This window comes from Tympanuchus pallidicinctus, unplaced genomic scaffold (genome assembly GCF_026119805.1).
Source record: "Tympanuchus pallidicinctus isolate F22 unplaced genomic scaffold, pur_lepc_1.0 scaffold1, whole genome shotgun sequence".
Classification (NCBI taxonomy): Eukaryota; Metazoa; Chordata; class Aves; order Galliformes; family Phasianidae; genus Tympanuchus; species Tympanuchus pallidicinctus.
In genome coordinates, this window is record NW_026294618.1 from 52,177,764 (window position 1) to 52,194,805 (window position 17,042).

Below are 17,042 nucleotides of genomic sequence, written 5' to 3' on the forward strand. Positions count from 1 at the left end.
GAGCCATAAAATCCTTATTAACACACAAAATGAAAAGCAGAAGCAAATTCAATTAAAAAATACAACTACATTTCAGCCTTTTTTCCTACCAAGAAGTACATTCTATTCCTCCATGTTACATGAAGTACATTCAGTTCTTTCATTCATTTACCAGATCATCGTGCTTTGAGGTTGCCTTTATACAGAGGCTTTACTTCCCTTGCAGCTAACTCAGTGCATGGGACAACCAGAGTCTCAAAGTAAATTGACTTTTTCTGATCCCATGGTAAAGTTAAAGCAGATGAGTAGCTAAATACTCATTATTCTTTTATTATTAGTTCTTGAGATGCTTCAGTGACATGGATATCTATTAATTTTCACAGGCATCCAAAGAGAATTACTTTTTTACTTTGGTAATTGTTGAACATATTGCTAGCTTTGAGGGATTTCAGTGAGGGTTATGGACTGTTAACATGAAAACGCATATACTACTCCAAATTTTCTTTTTCTTGTAGACATTCTCTGTACCTACATGAAACAGACAAACACTTAAAGCCACCAAGAATGGGTCCTTGCAAAACACTGAAATGTGTTGCTATTAATAGAAGAAACTTAGGAACTTACTGAACTGTTTTGTTTGATCAGGCAGAAAAGAATGAAAACGTATTGGTTTCGTGTTACTCCCTATGTTTGCATACAATGCTCAGACAAGAAACAAGGTGTGCTGGACAGGCAAGAATGGAGGAAGAAGAACAGATTCACACACACCATTTCTGCTCAGTCTGGCAGAAGCCCTTGAGAATGCTGCACTCAAATACCAAGTCAGGAACGGTCATCCCCTTCGGAGAAGGACAAAAGGGATTCAATCACTCACAGTTTTAAGAAATCCAACATTTCAATTTAAGATCTGGATTTATTATTTTTTTTCAATAATGTTCGAGATTGTATGCATATTTTTCAGTTAGAACTGGTACAAATTCTTTGTTAAAGGGGATTTCCATTTTAAAATAATGCCTTTGGATTTCATAAATATTTAGTATCTCTGAAATACCAAGCACTGTTTACTTCTTGCCTTAAAATCATTCACTGTTTGTATAACACTAATTAGCCCATCATTCTGGGGGAAAGATCACAGTACAGAACTGAAACAGGTGCAGTGCTTTTAACACTGCTGAACTTGAATGGTTTTTTTGCCTTCCTGCTCTGATCCCTGAAGCAGGGCCCACTTCAGCACACTGACAAGAGCAGAAGTGTATGAGAATGTAAGCAGGCTGCATTTGCCATCCACATCACAATCTGTGCTGTGGAGAGCTAGCATATGGGAGTTGCTTTTTAGAATTTTCTATTTCTGAAGGGTTCATCAGGGCCACTGGAAAAAAAGAACCAGATGTGATAAAAACTCTGTAATAATTGCTTGGTAATCTTCCAGCTCTGAATCCTACAGTGCAGTTTATTGACACAAGCACCAGGCATCTCTTCCTTCCCTTCTGCTGAACCAGCAGCCTGGCAGTCTTCCCAGTTTTTATACTGTTCTTATTCCAGTGAGGTTTGCTGAGAGTGAGAGAGGGAAGGATTAACAACACTTCTGGAAACACACAGTTTTAGTGATATTAAGAGCTGTTCTATATTCATCTCTACCAGTTCAGCTTCCAAGCATATCCCATATTGTTTGTTGCTGTTTCCTCAAGTCTAATCCTAAAGCAATCTTTTTTTTTTTTTTTCTTTTTTTTTTCTTTCTTTTTTTAGAAAACTGAATACAGGTCAGAAATCTAGAACTGGAGAAGTTCATTTCATGGCTTAATTACAGATAAGTAACTAAGTAACTTGCAGTAGGAAACTTGATCTACTTTCCTGAGTATATAAGGAAGCTGTAGGGTCCAGTTGACTCCTATATGCTATCCAGTCACTCAGAAAGAAAAAAAAAAGAAGATACACAAACAATCCAGAAAAGCAATGCAGTACCTTGAAGCATAAATGGCTGCCAGATATGTTGATCTTGACAGACATGATGGGATGGCACATACAGTGCTTCCCTCATCTCTAAGAGATGTAAGATGACAATATTTTATTGCTGTCACTCAAGAACATCAGAAAGCTTTGTCAGTCTTTCACCAAAATTCAGACTCTCAAACCAGAAACTTCGGGTTCATCCAAGGACTTCTGTTTTCCTCTGTTCTACATGGCTGGGAGAGGGCAGGCCTTCCACATGTATTGCACCCTTTTTGCATAATCACACATTAGTAAACACAACTCAGTCCTACATGCACAGAACACTAATTTCTTTCCATTTTCCTTGTAAAAATAAACCACCTTTTCTTCCAGCTTTGTTTTTCTTTCATTATGAGCCGCAGACAAACTGCCAGTTCTCGCCTGTGTTGTATGTTTATAGTTCATTTGTTTTTGTTCTGTTATAAGCTCATCAGTGCATATGTATACTGCTTAATTTCCTGTACTTTACAGCAGAGATAAACCAGAATGGATAAATTAAGGATCGGGAAAGACCTTAGCACAACCTTTGAGAAGACACTTCTCCCAGGTGACTTGATTACAAGATGATCACAAACAAGGTTTCCCAGATGGCTCAAAGAATACAACCTACAGCCACACTTAAAAACTTTACAAGTGCACAACACAGGCCAGAATACATTTTCCCATTAGAATTTCGTTTTATTTTGCCAAAAAGTTACTTGAAATACTAGTTTCTGAAGTAGATTGCAAAACACAAAGCCTACAAACAAGAAAAAGGATCTGTCTAGCATTACCTTTTGTTTCATCCTGCATTTCATTTTTGCTTTCAGCTGTTCTTTCAGCTGAGGGTTCACTTCTATCACAGACCTAAGAAAGGAACAATAAATACAATGTAGAAGCGCGCTTACATATTTCAGTCAAAATTATTTTGCCAAAGACTAAGGAGATCTAAAATCTAAGCAATTAAGAAAGAGGCAATCCTCCTTTTCCTAAAAAGATACATGACTTATTTTTCCAGTTTTATAAGGAATAAGAAAATGTAGTCTTTCTACATTTCTGTGCTGCTGCACAACCCACTCCCAAGACTTCTCACATTCTATAAACTGTATTACACCTATGATAGAAACAATATTTCTGAACATATAAAAAATCTACATCAGTACATACATATATGGGTACACATGCATCCACTTATTATTTTTACCTCCATATAATTTTTATGATCTTTTTTGCAACTTAGATCAATAACAAATGTTTAGCATTCTGGATTTTTAATGATATCTAATCAGCACTGTTTAAGTCCTCATTTGCTGATAATATAAATAAGAGTTTCGAAGTTTTCACCTACCAAAACAAACTTTTATACACACTTTTTTTAAAATCAGAAATCTTGATAGATAAAAGGAAGCATGACTTCCTGTATAGACTGGATCAATGGGCCAAGGTTAACTGAGTTTCAACAGGGCCAAGTGTCGGGTCCTGCATTTTACAAAAACCCCAGGCAACCCCAGGCTTGAAGAGGAGCAGCTGGAAAGCTGCCTAGTGGAAAGAGATCTTGGTACACTGGTGGACAGTCAGCTGAACATGAGCCAGCAGTGTGCCCAGGTGGCCAAGAAGGCCAATGGTATCCCAGTTTGTATCAGGAACGGTGTGGTGAGCAGGATAGGGAAGTCATCCTGCCCCTGTACTCGGCATTGGTGAGGCCTCACCTCGAGTACTGTGTTCAGTTTTGGGCAGATCAGTACAGAAAGGACATTGAGGTGCTGGACAGGTCCAAAGAAAGGCAACAAGGCTTGTGAAGGTCTTGGAGAATATGCCATATGAGGAGAGACTGAAGGAACTGGGGCTGTTCAGTCTGGGGAAAAGAGGCTGAGGGGAGACCTTACTGTTCTCTTCCAATATCTGAAAGGTGCTTACAGTGAGAGCGGGGCTGATCATTGGTGACAGGACAAGGAGAAATGGCCTGAAGTTGCACGAGGGTAAGTTCAGGTTGGATATTAGGAAACACTTATTTACAGAAAGGGTTGCTAAACACTGGAACAGGCTCCCAAGGGAGGTGGTTGAGTCACCATCCCTGGATGTGTTTAAAAACTCTTTGGATGTGGTGCTCAGGGACATGATTTAGCAGCAGGTTGTCAGAGTTTGGGTAGTACGGTAGGTTGTGGTTGGACGTGATCTTTAAGGTCTTTTACAACCCGAATGATTCTATGATTCTTGGAAAATTATTAATGTTCCATGGATGAGCAGCAGCACATTGGGAAATGCACAGATAAGCAGACTTCCAAACTGTCAGAAAAGTCTAGCTTTTCTTTGGCAGGAATATAGCAGGAAACTTAACATAAACATTACAACACTATTCTATTCACTAGTCTATTGTTTTACCTTTCCTCCTGCTTGCCCCCAGATGAAGGGAGGCTACAAGAATTTCAGATACTATTATTGAACTGGGATGACCTCATACAGCTGCAGATAGCTTCAGTCCTCTTTTGTTATATAAAAGCCTTCTAATGAGGAGGGTGTATTAAAGTTACCTAGGAAGTTGTGCGAATTACCTCATGACCAGCCTTCCGTGACTAAATAAACACAAGCAATGACTTCAGAATTATCTTGCTTTGGAGAAAGGTATGCAGGCTCAAGGTTCAAGGGCCTCCATTTACATTATTTCAGTCAAAGAGAAACGTTCAGGAGAAACTTTTTTAAAAAAATTATTTCTATATTTAATCAATATCTTGTCACATACATCTCACATGGCTACATTCATCTGTCTGCTTGCATTATTCCTCTTTGATATTATCAGCATTAAAACATGCAGTTTCAGAGAAGTGGAAGTCTACATAATACTGCAACATATGATTTTCAGACATTACAGCGTGCAGTTTAAACAGGAACATGAATATTTATTGTACTTGACCAAAATAACAAAAACATTTGAAAAGGAAATCTCATAGCCTTAGGTTACATGATATTTTACCCAAATTGCTCTACTATTAAATGTTGTAATTTTTAGGGGTAGTCAATTCCAAACCAAAACCCAGAAATCTGTTTTGGAGTTAGTATTTCTTCTGTAACCACATACAAAGCAGAACAGTAAATGGGAAGTTCTGCCTCCAGAACACACATTTGAGTTTACAAACATCCCCCACTCTGTTTCACTTTTGCTGAAAATGAAAGAAGCTGCACAGGGAGAAGCAGCAGTTAGGGCAGGGAGGAAATAAACTCCTCTCAAAATCCACCATGCTAATGCTGTGATAGCTGCATAGCAACAGCAGGAGTGGCAACCAAAGATGGGGCTGGGATTTGGTAAGCTAGTGGTGTACTGCCATCCAGCCAGCACCTCCTTCCAGCTGAAAGCCTGCTTCCTTTTGGAGGAAGAGAGAGGATATACTTCCCTGCAGAAGAGGAATTCTAATTACAGTCATGTTTTCCTCCTTCCTCTTTCCTGCATGTGGGAGAGCTTTCCTGCTCAACAACTCAAAAGGGAAAACAGGAACCTTTCAGAACCCAGCAGAACAACTCGCCACACACTTTTAATGACATTCAGGGGACCTAGGAGTTAGTACAGGGGTCTAGATCCCAGCTGACAAACATTAATACCTAGCCAAAAAAAAAAAAAAGGTTAGGTTGATGTCCCTTATTTCCTCTCAAGAGGGAAAAAAGTGTACTAGTAACATGTATTGTTCCCTATATGGCAGACCTCATAATGATTGCAGGTTCTACCACTTTAAAAGTGTGCTTTTGGTCACTCTTTGAGTGTTTGCTGTCATGACTTTCATGCTCGGGTTAGAATTAAATCCAATCAGTTTCTAATCATGGAGTGACTATTTTATTCATCCCCTTGGAGTAATATGAGGCCAGCATACATACTGCATTCTACAAACTAAAACTGCTTAACCAAAGTGAAGTCTGGACAAATGCTGCTCCTATAAATGCTTAAGAATTTCCCTTGGAAATCAGTAAAAAACTAGACACAAATCTTCTAGAAATAGCTCTTATGAGTTTCTGCCGCTCCCTCCTCTCCTCCCAGTCCTATCTATCCCTCTCTCCTCTCTGTCATCATCAAAGAAAATGACAGCCAGGAACTTACCTTTTCCTTTGGGTCACTCTGTGGCCTAAAGATATCTCTGACATCAGGAATCTGGTGGTGTTTGTTCTTTTTCCTCAAGGTCTGTGTGACAGTCTCTACTCGTTTTTCTACTGCTGCCTTCTGGGTTCGGGTCAGTGTGGACAGGAACACCATGCTTTCTTGGGAATCACCCGTGCTCTCAGCAAACAGGTTGGACAGACCTGCCTCCTTCAGCCATTCTTCTTCCAGTTCTCCCTCTGAGCCAGGAAAAGAAAAAAGGGCATAAATACTGGCTTTCCAGTACTGTTAAACACACTGGTCTACAAGGACATGATATAGCTAGTACAGTTCACAGGGAGAGAAAAAAAAAAAAAAAAAACAAACATGGAGATCCGAAATAAAGAGCAATTCTTTGCACTTATCACCGTGACTTGGAAAAAAAAAGTTGTTTCTGAACTGCTTCAAAAGGGTTAACATATCATATTAAAGCTTCTAAAATAGTTAACCCAAAAGAGATCATTATGGGACAATCTTTATTGTAATTGACAGCACTTTCATTAAACAATACCCTATTTTATAAATGTTACCTAGATACAAATATGTATGAGAAAGACTTAAAGCCTCTGATCACTGCTGCTTCACTGACTTTTAGCTCAGTTCTCAATCTTTTTAACTTCTGTACTGACACAGTTCCGCCCAATTTTCTTGATACATTAATCCTATAGCCCTCCATTAGCTCAAATTATTGAAGGACAAACCAGGCTATAGGAGTCACCTTAATGCTATGTTTTAATAAGTTCTTCTGACATGGTCTCCAGACTGCTGACAGCTCATAAAACGATTGTTGCTTTAGTCTTACAGCTGGTAAGATATCCCTTATCATTACACATGAAGGAGGAGAAAGCTATTAAATGGTGCCATCAACAGCAAAACTTCTGCATCTGAAATCAGTTATCCCTCTAATGATAATTTCTTTTAAATACTGATACTAAGTTCTATCTGTAACAATCTAGCTTGAACTGATATTTTGTTACACAAACCTATCTCAAACTTTCAAGAAACATTTCAATGCCTAAAAATACTCCTGAGTTGGCAAGTCAACTTTACTACTGCCTGCAGTTTACCTCAGTGCCCAGTGCACATCCAAATGGGCATCTGAATTTTAATAGTACTAAGAAAATAGACACAACATTTTAAGTATGAATTTTGCTGCAGCTGTGTAGACAAATACAGAGTCTGACAAAATTCTTGTACATTTTGGTATTAGAGCTACAAAGGAAGTCTATGTCTATTCTCCAAAGCAGGTGTAAGAGAAGAATACCCTGTCCCATTCTTGCTTTGCATTTGTATGGCTGCATCTCAAGCAAGCCCATTGCCCAGGCAGCCTGCAGGAGAGTAGCAATGTCCCACGTGTTCAGGAGCACTCATTCAAGTGAGGTGCTGCACATGATGCAAGATGTGGGGCACAGCAACAGCTGGTTGAGCTTATCAGCTCATCTCAGCTGAATCACTCAGGCTTCTGCCAGCATAGTCAGCAGCTGGAGCTGGTGAGGAAGAAAGCTATATATATAAGTAAAAAAGGAAATGGTGGGTTTTGGACTGCAGAGTCTGAAGGCGTATCAGCATCAGCGAGCTGGTGTGTTATTAAAAAAAAAAAGAAAAGAAATTGCAGAATCTGAGAGGGGAAGTTACTGCAATGTTAAAAATTCTTTTGCTTTGTGTTTTATTTTCTCCTTTTTTTTTTTTTTTTTTTTTTTTTTTTTTTTTGAGGGAGAGAAGAATGGCATTAAGGTTCTTACATTTCTTATGTCTGATGGGACAAGAAAAATAAAGCAACTGCCTTCCTTATTCTACAGTCATGCCCTCAAGAGTGATGCTTCAGTGAAACAGAAGTAATACAATGAAACAGCCAAGATAATTGTAAGTAAGCCTGGAGGTTACTTAGTTAAGTTAAACAGTTAATCACTGGCTTGTCCTTGTGAGGATTCTATCCACAAGGACTATAGTAGTGAACATCTTATACAAAGTAAACTGCAAATGAAGATTTACGATTCTCACAGTCAGTAAGTACAGGCAACAATTTACATTTTCTGCAAGTACTGTTCAAAAGAAAAACAGCATTTTACTTATTTCCAGAGCAATTCTCTTTCAGTACACTATGCATCAGAGGCAAATGAGTTTTCAGTAATGCATGTTCAACAGAGTAACTCCTTTTTTAAGCATGTTTGGTGACTCCATCTCTCAAAATAACACTTAAAGAAAATCCCCAAATAAGCAAAATGATGATCATTCACAACAGTGTTTTTCATTACCATCTGGCTCCTTTACTACAATTGTTTGTCGTTCTTCATGATTATTTCCTCTGGTTTCATGGATGTTTTCAACTTCCTTCCAAAAATCATCCAAAGACATTGCATCCAAGGAGTCCTGAGAACCTGAGCGATCAAACGACGCTCCATCTGGGATCCTCTTGGAATCATCATGGTTCATTGTATACTGGCCAGAACGACGGCTATTACATAAAACAAAGAGCAATTCTTCATTAGTGCTTCTAAATAAGTGATATATTAACACCTGCAAAGGAAAGTAATGATGAGCTGTGTCCAAGTATCCAAAAAAAAAAAAACAACACTACTGTCAACAAGTAAATTGAGATATTTAAAATTGCTTTCAATATCTGGAACATATATTTTAATCTAACATCATCGTGTATATGATAAACATATAGAATGACAAAGAAGAAATAACCATTGCAAGTTCTAGTAATCCTAGTCACATCTAATCTCTCAATCAATGTACAATAATCAGTTCCACTAACTTCACAGTATATACATGGTATAACTTCATGGTATCTTCCTAGCACGACTGTTCATGAAGAATTTTTGAAAAGCACCTTTCATTTTGAGTAAAATCTTCTAGCTTCAACATACCCCTACTATTTTCCTTTGCTTTTCTGCTTCTGTTATTTTATTAATGTTTATTCTGGTATCTATGACCTTATTTATATCTGAGAGAGGACAAAGTAGAATTACTGAACTTATAGCTAGTGAACTGCTAAGTCTAAATGTTTAATCAAGGTCATTCTTTGTTTCTTTCTATCTCACTTCCTCTCTGACTGAACATTTACCATTTTTATAGATTGATGTTGCTAGTGTTTAGTACACCCTGAAAAAATGTATTTTGCTAAGGCCTTCAAAAGCTTTCATCTAAAGTATAGCTGCAATTAAAAAACAAAAAAAGAAGAAGAAACCAACAAGCTGAAATCTCTAGCTCTAACCTTGACCCCAATAAGTCATTGGCAAAAATTACCACTAACCTAGCAACAAATTCACCTTAAAACATGCAAAGGTTGTTACGATGTCACTAAAGCTAAACATCATTCCTACAGTCAAATATACCAAAAATAAAAGCCACGAACTGATTCAGATTATCATGAAGAGGAGGCAGATTGACTATTAGCAACCTGATCTAACTTAAAAATTGACCCTATTCTGAGTGGGGGAAAATTGGACCGGATAATCTCCAGCAGTCCTTTCTAAATTAAGGAACTCCACTACTACAGCAGTATATCAGAATTATTTCTAGCATCAAAACATAGCCAGTCCTTAACATTTCAGGAACAGATTCAGCTTCTTTCACAGAGTCACAGAATGGCCCAGGTTGGAAGGGACTTCAAGGATCATGAATCATGAACCCCCCTGCCACAGCCGGGGCCACCAACCTCCCCAATTTAACACTAGACCAGGGCTCCGTTCAACCTCTCTTTGAACATCTCCAGAGATGGAGAGATGTCTTGTTTCATGCCTGAATTTATCTCCATAGTTAAAGAGTTTAAGTTAGGGTTAAATACTAAATATTGTTTATTCCAAGAGAAAAACAAAGAAAAGATCAAGCTTTGTGAATTTATCACAAGGTAAACCCAGCAAGGTAAGTCCTTCCTACCTTTCCATTTGGCTGACTTCACAGGTTTATCTAGAACTAAAAGAAATCCATCTAATCCTTACATTTTATCTTGGGACAACTAAGTCTTGTTAGCTACCCCTAAGTAAAAAAGTCATACCTTTCTCTCTGAAGATAAGTCCTTTGTGTGTCTAGCTCACAGATCCTTTCCCTCCATCATGTGCTTGATTCTCTGATAAGAAATACTAACTATACGGACTTTGCCTTTAAAGGTAAAGAGCCCTATGGAAGGACAATCAGTTTCTACCCACCCTGCTTCTCTGCTCTAAGTACAAGTTAATAAATGACAATGAATTACCATGCTCATACGCACCCCAACATTATTCTGGAACCTATTGCTACATGAAATCCCAGGGAAAAAAATTTACATAAAGGAGCATTTAGTCCGTGCACCAATGGCAGTAATATCTTACTGTTAAAGTACGCTGCTCAATAAATACAATTTCTGCTTGTAGATAACTTGGTCCTTACACCTTTCTGCACCAACACGTCCCGTTTCTGACCTGTGCAGCCTGTGAACCCAACAGCAATTACTGTAAAAGGATGTTCACAGAACTATGTCGGAAGCACCCTCAAAAGCCAGAGCAGAGACACAATAGCCATTTTCTGAACAAATGGTGTGAGCCTTGGGATGCAGGACAGGCTTTCAGCTACAGCTCAGGCTTCCCACCTCACATCTTTGAAGGTGCCCAGACCAGACCAAAACCTTTCCACATACAAGCTCTGCACACTCGAACTGCAAGTAAAAGGAGGTCAGACTTCAGCTTATTGTCTCTCCAGCCAATCACCTAAAGCTGCTCAGCAGGTTTTCGATGGCCTTTCACCTTTGGAACAACTTGCTTCAGCTAACCAACCTCTGCTGAAATTTAACCACCATAGCACACCATGCGAAAGGTAAAGCTGACTGATCTAATACAGTAAAACGGAGCACTCTGGGGGTGCCATGGCAAATTTAGGTAAGATAATCTGCAACAGGCTGTAGGTTGTTGGCTGTAGACCTATGGAAACATTTATCCTGGTCTTCCAGAAAAGAGAGCTCCTTTGCTTACCCAGATCAAACCGCATCTCAAAGAACAGAAGATTGTGTCATCAGATGCCCAGTTGGCATCTGGCACAAAGACTCAAGGCCATTTTCAGGGTTCTGTGAGCATTTGCTGTATAAAAACACTTCCTTAATCCTCAGAGACTGAACTCTTCAATGACAGATCTCCGCTTTGCTTTAGCTGACCAAACATAAGCACTTTTTCTTGTTCTGTTCTTTGTGGCGCAAACTCTTCATTTCTTGCTGACAAACCAGTACAGCACTTTCCAGCTCTGTGCAGGCCATAAAACCACTGGGCATTGTGAAGGATCACATTGTGAGAAACACACAATTAGGAAAAACCCCCAAAATAAACATTCACACCAAAACCTGGCAGGTCTAATGCAAATCTCTCCTTCAAATTTCATCTTGCATTTTTGCCTAACAACAGCCACCTATGGGGCCAATCAGCAGCACTCCAGGAGCTGACACTATAGATCATCATATTGCCTGCACCTCCCTGCTCCTTTATATTTACTGCTTGGTCTATCGACCTGTTATCCCCAATTTCTGTTCAGACTGCAAACCCTTTCATAGCTCTCCTCCTGTTCTGCATGTCTCCACTCACACAGTTAATATTTCTATGGGCTAGGACACAAATAAGCTCACAATGAGAGAGAAAACTCCTAAAACTTCAGCTGACAGTGCAGGTCAGATCTTACATTTACTTTGCTTGGTTCCATTTTCTTGCTTTACATGCCCCACAAGAGAAAAATGCCAGTGAAGTGGTATTTGGAATGCAGATTGCACAGCAAAGGTGCCAGGCGTACTCATCTCTGCATGCCCAATAACCCTTGTGCATAACGAGGCACAATCAAGAAAGAGCCATTGAAGATACTGAGACCAACCTTGATATCGTAAGGTGGGTTTTAAGGAAAACAATGAAAAGAAAAGAAAACGTACAGCACTGGTGTTTATTTTATATATCTGTTGACAAGACTAAAAACCACAAGACTTCTGACATCAACTTTCACTACATTCAATCCAAAGATGCTTAGCAAGCACCAGCTGTATATCATGCAATAAAAACACATAGATGAGAACAAGTTATAATCAAGTTTAAAAAAAGAAAAAAAAAAAAGAGAAAAAAAAAAAGAGAAGGGAAAAAGCCATCAATTTTAATATTAAGATATTAAGGAATCTGGAAGGGAGACATTTTTCTTTAAAAAAAAAAAAAAATCACAAAATCACCAAGGTTGGAAAAGACCTACAAGATCACCCAGTCCAACCATCCACCTATCACCAGTACCTCTCACCAAAGCATGTCCCACAATACAAAATCCAAACGTTCCTTGAACACCTCCAGAGTTGGTGACTCCACCACCTCCCTGGGCAGCCCATTCCAGTGCCTGACCTGTCTTTCAGGAAAGTAGTATTTCCTAACAACCAGCCTGAATCTCCCCTGGTGCAGATTGAAGCCATTCCCTCCAGTCCTATCACCAGTTACACGAGAGAAGAGGCCGACCCTCAGCTCACTACAGCCTCCCTTCAGATAGTTATAGAGAGCAATAAGGTCTCCCCTGAGCCTCCTCTTCTCCAGACTGAACATTCCCAGCTCCTTCAGCCGCTCCTCATAAGCCCTGTGCTCCTCACCCTTCACCAGCTTTGTTTCTCTTTTTGAACCCGCTCCAGGGCCTCAATATCTTTCTTGCGGTGAGGGGCCCAAAACTGGACACAGTACTCAAGGTGCGGCCTCACCAGTGCTGAGCACAGGGGCACAATCACTGCCCTGTTCCTGCTGGCAACACCATTCCTGATGCAAGCCAGGATGCCATTGCCCTTCTTGGCCAACTGGTCACAATGCTGGCTCCTGTTCAGCAGAGCATCAGTCAACACCCCCAGGTCCATTTCCTCTATGCAGTCCTCCAGCCACTCTGCCCCAAGCCTGTAGCGTTGCCTGGGGTTGTTGTGGCCAAAGTGCAGGACCCGGCATTTGGTCTTGTTGAAACTCATCCCATTGGCTTCAGCCCAGCTATGCAGCCTGTCCAGATCCCTCTGTAGGGCCTCGCTACCCCCAGGCAGATTAACACTTCCAGCTAACTTGGTGTCATAAAAAAAACAGTAAATCCCACATTCTCAGCAAGAGTCATAAAATAACAAGCTGGGAAAACTATCAGTAGGAAAAAAAACAGTAGTCATTCAAAACAAAAAAACAAACAACAAATGCCAACTGTGATCGCAATTGCAGAAAATGTCACTTCTCCAGCACATTCCTGCTTTTTATGGTGTTGAGATTTTTTTTTTAATTTAAAATTTGAAGAGTGCTGCTGCTTTTCAGAAGTAGCTTCAAGGAAATGTCTTTACTTCTTCCAGAAAATGTACACCACTAACAAACAGTCACTTAAAATAACACATTTAGCATTCCAGATTACTAAATTGTAAGCTTATTCTCCAGCAACAACAACAACAAAAAAGAAAGCTTATTTCCATTACGGTATTAGCTGACAACATGATCAAAACCCATTCAGTTCTATTTCCAGTCACTAGTAAATAGTCCACTGTCCAGACAGCTTCACAGGCAGCAATGCAATACTCTTCGTTCCAAATTATACAGTCAGTTCTGACCTCTGATACTCAGACACACAGTTTGAAGCCATAAGATTTTTGACTATTGATTTCAGCATAAAACTGAGCCCCTGGGTATAAAATCCACTCTTCAATATAGTCTAACATTCCTTTATGGGTGACTCTTGCCAGAGTTATCTTCTCGTCCCACTTACTGGAGATGTATTTATTTATAAGAAACATCAAGGATGTCAGACAAAGCACTTCATCTCTTCAGGAGGGCTGCCATTAAAACCAATTCTAGTAATGAACACTACTCATTATACACTTCATGGAATTACGAAGACAAAATTGGTATGGAAAGGAACCAAATTTTGATTATTTCAATAAGCATTGAGGAGTAAGATAAGCATATTGTAGCAAGAACTTAAGATCTGTATGTAAATATCTTCTTAGGTCTTTCATTTCATGACCAAAAACATCCTTTCTCAGCCTGCAAAAGAATGCAACCCTTCACATTGATTACTGTTATATACAGTAATTAAAATATGGTTTTTCTTAAGGTTCAGTCAACATGGTTTTTATTTCATCAATAATCACTTTATACTTTTGGAGCTGTTTTATTCCCCAATTTCTTTCCTATCAGTAAAGGATAAAGGTAAAGGATCTTTCCTGTCTGTTCCATTGCCTTTTTAACTGCTCATAACCTGTATTTGTCACCAGTAACCACAGCAGCTGAAGATTAAGCGGTTAGTAAGGTGCACCTTTGCTGGCATTTCAGATAAATTCAGTTCACAGAAAGCTAATTTTACACTAACTTCCGTTCTTCTCACTTACGGAATATAGATTATGTACTATTTTAAAACAGTGCGTGATGAGAAAAAGAGCATATTATTTCTGTAGTGCTGGACTCTAATTTTGGAACTGAGTATGATCTCTCTTTCTACATCACTATACAGGCCTAATAGTTGTACAGTATCCTTATGTACTGCATACATATATATGGATATATATATATATGTATACGTATGTATATCCATATACATATATGGATATACACTAGATGTGCAAATACAGTAAAAGGTACAAATACTAAATGCAAGGATTTTCATGGTCAAAATAAACCTAGGGACACAGTTAAACCAAATAGAAAAGATTAACATTGCTGAAAGTGGAGTTCCTTCAGTATTATCTTCACAGAAGAACTCACTGACTACACCAAAGAGCACTTTTTCTAATCATAAATTTTTTCCCCCACTCATTTTTGACAAATTTTGGAATTTAAAACTCAGGCCTTGATTGTTCCTGAATAAAAACTGTCACAACTATAAAAAATGCTGCAACTGGAACACATGAAGAAACCACCTGATCACTTATTCTCTATGACCCTGGTAAGAAGTCAGTTCTTTGTAACTAAAAAAAAAACCCAACAAAACAAACATGGTCTTTTTGCGCAGCTGCCTAAAAAAGCCTAGAAATGTTGCATTCAAACAGGTCAATGCTTTAGGCAAATGTTTTACCAGACTGCTTCAAAAGCATTTGTTGGTATCAAATAACTTTCATCACTGAGTACACCACACACAAAAAAGCATTACATTATCAAGCAATACTTGTCAGATTACACCTGGTTTATTACCATCTACTAAAGCTGTACACCAAAAATAGAAACTTGACATTCTTGGCTTTGAAAGCTTCTTTAAGTAACCCTGTCCATAAGCCATCGCTATTGGTATTCCTGTAGAGGCAACATCTTCAGTTCTGTAGCTCCTTCATATATACTCTCTCACACTACAGTAAAATAGCACCTTCCTTCCAGAGTTTCAGAGAATAATTAAAACACATCTAACTACAACCATACTACAACCATAACCCAGCAGCAACTTGTGAAATAGCCATGCAAACAGCCTCATTTCTTCCAGAGACTGTGTACATTTGGCTGTTTACATGACAGCTCTTAGAATTCAACTGCAGCCATACCTTGACTGATTCTGGTCTCACTGTCAGCGAGCATCACACACGTGGTTACACTTAATAACCTGATAAACCAGACACACAAAGGCCATGAGGAAAAAAAAGAAAAAAAAAAAAAAAAAAGAGAAAGAAAAAAAAGGGTGGAGATTTGGCCTGGAGAGGTGAAGCACGCTATTCAGATTCATGGTGCAAATCTGTGATACAAATAAGAATAATAATCAGATCTGTGGAGTCTTTTCCCATGGACCATTAATCTTTCAAGATCAATATCTGCAAGGAGGATAAAAGGAAGCGTGTTTGCTGTATGTTTCTGACTCCAGCACTGTGGCTATAAATAGAGCAGCTCTCTCAATACAGTGTTATCTTGTTGACAGAGGAGTTACAAAGTCAAGAGTGATTCAAGCAGTAATTTTAAGCTTGTACAAAGGCTAACCAGATGTAAACAACTAAAAAATGCCTATGGATATCATGCACTTTTTGAAAACTATTTACTGAGCAACCTTAAATATAAATACAGGACTTCCTAAGTCCTTTCCAATCTAAATAAACAATGAGAAAGATAAGGAGAAAGAAACAATGTGGTCTCCTGTCCCACTTTTAATCCTGAGAGCTGCACTACTGGTGCCCGGGACCAGGCAAAGCTTCAAAACCCAAAGCTTCCCCGTTCTTCTTCTCCTTTCAGGAAGCCAAGAAGCACCGCAAGGTACAAAGCCTTCTTAGCTGAATTAACCAAAAAAGCCTTAATCCAGCAGCTGTGTGCCTGACTGGAGCTCCCTGTTCTTGGTTGGGACACCACTCTCAGGAATGACCTGCAGCCCTTCCTACATCCACCTACCTAAGAGACATCCTGATCCCCCACAGTTTCAAGGCAGAGCTACAGCCCAAAGATCAGGCATGAAGATAATGACAGGCCTCAATTCCAAAGATTCTCTTCATTTTAATTGGTTTCAACCTAATCTTAAAGAAATTTCTTTCTGTCTCACTAGTCCTTTGCCAAGTATTGAGAGCTTTGCAGTGCAGCTTTGAGCATATTTCAAAGTCCTCTGTCAAAGAAATATCAAATTGTAATGGATGTGCCCATCAAAGCAGGTTGTTCTAAAGTAGCTGTATTTTACATAAAGCCATGGAGCGCTGACGCTACCTAAGTTTAAAAAAAAAAAAAAAAAAAAAAAAAAATGTCTTCGATGCTTCATACGGTTCAACATGTACTAAAAAGATTCTTTCTACTACATAAAAAGCTAAAACCTCCTGGTAAGCAGAAGTCCCTTCCTCCAGCTTTCATGAGCAGCAGGTAACCCTTTAGCAATAACTAATGAGACCCAAGTCTGGAAATTTGAAGTCCTGAAAGATGCACAGATATTCCTCACCCCTTTTAAAAGGTACCACAAAAACTTCAGACAGAGCTTGAATTCTGCTTTTCTTGTAGCTCTTAAATCTTGTCATTCATTGCAACAACTGTATCCTTTCCTTTCTACCTTTTCTAATATTTATTCTTCCCATGACTGACTGCAAACT

General features: G+C 39.0%; 1 protein-coding gene across 4 annotated transcripts in view; it reads right to left on the minus strand.

The window, feature by feature from the left end:
• ARHGAP18 (Rho GTPase activating protein 18) overlaps positions 1 to 17,042 on the minus strand; it is an 84,753-nt gene that overhangs the window by 28,114 nt on the left and 39,597 nt on the right. For 3 of the 4 annotated variants that reach the window (XR_008203551.1, XM_052671395.1, XM_052671390.1), the window contains exons 2-4: positions 8,323 to 8,522; positions 6,032 to 6,267; positions 2,742 to 2,814 (exon numbers count right to left, since the gene is read on the minus strand). Coding sequence is in view for 3 of the 4 variants with exons in the window: in XM_052671395.1 (XP_052527355.1) it covers positions 2,742 to 2,814; positions 6,032 to 6,267; positions 8,323 to 8,522 (509 nt within the window). In the remaining variant the exon portion in view is untranslated. Of the gene's footprint in view, positions 1 to 2,741; positions 2,815 to 6,031; positions 6,268 to 8,322; positions 8,523 to 10,070; positions 10,204 to 17,042 lie in introns of those variants that run through there. The other variant, XM_052671408.1, reaches the window with a different exon arrangement.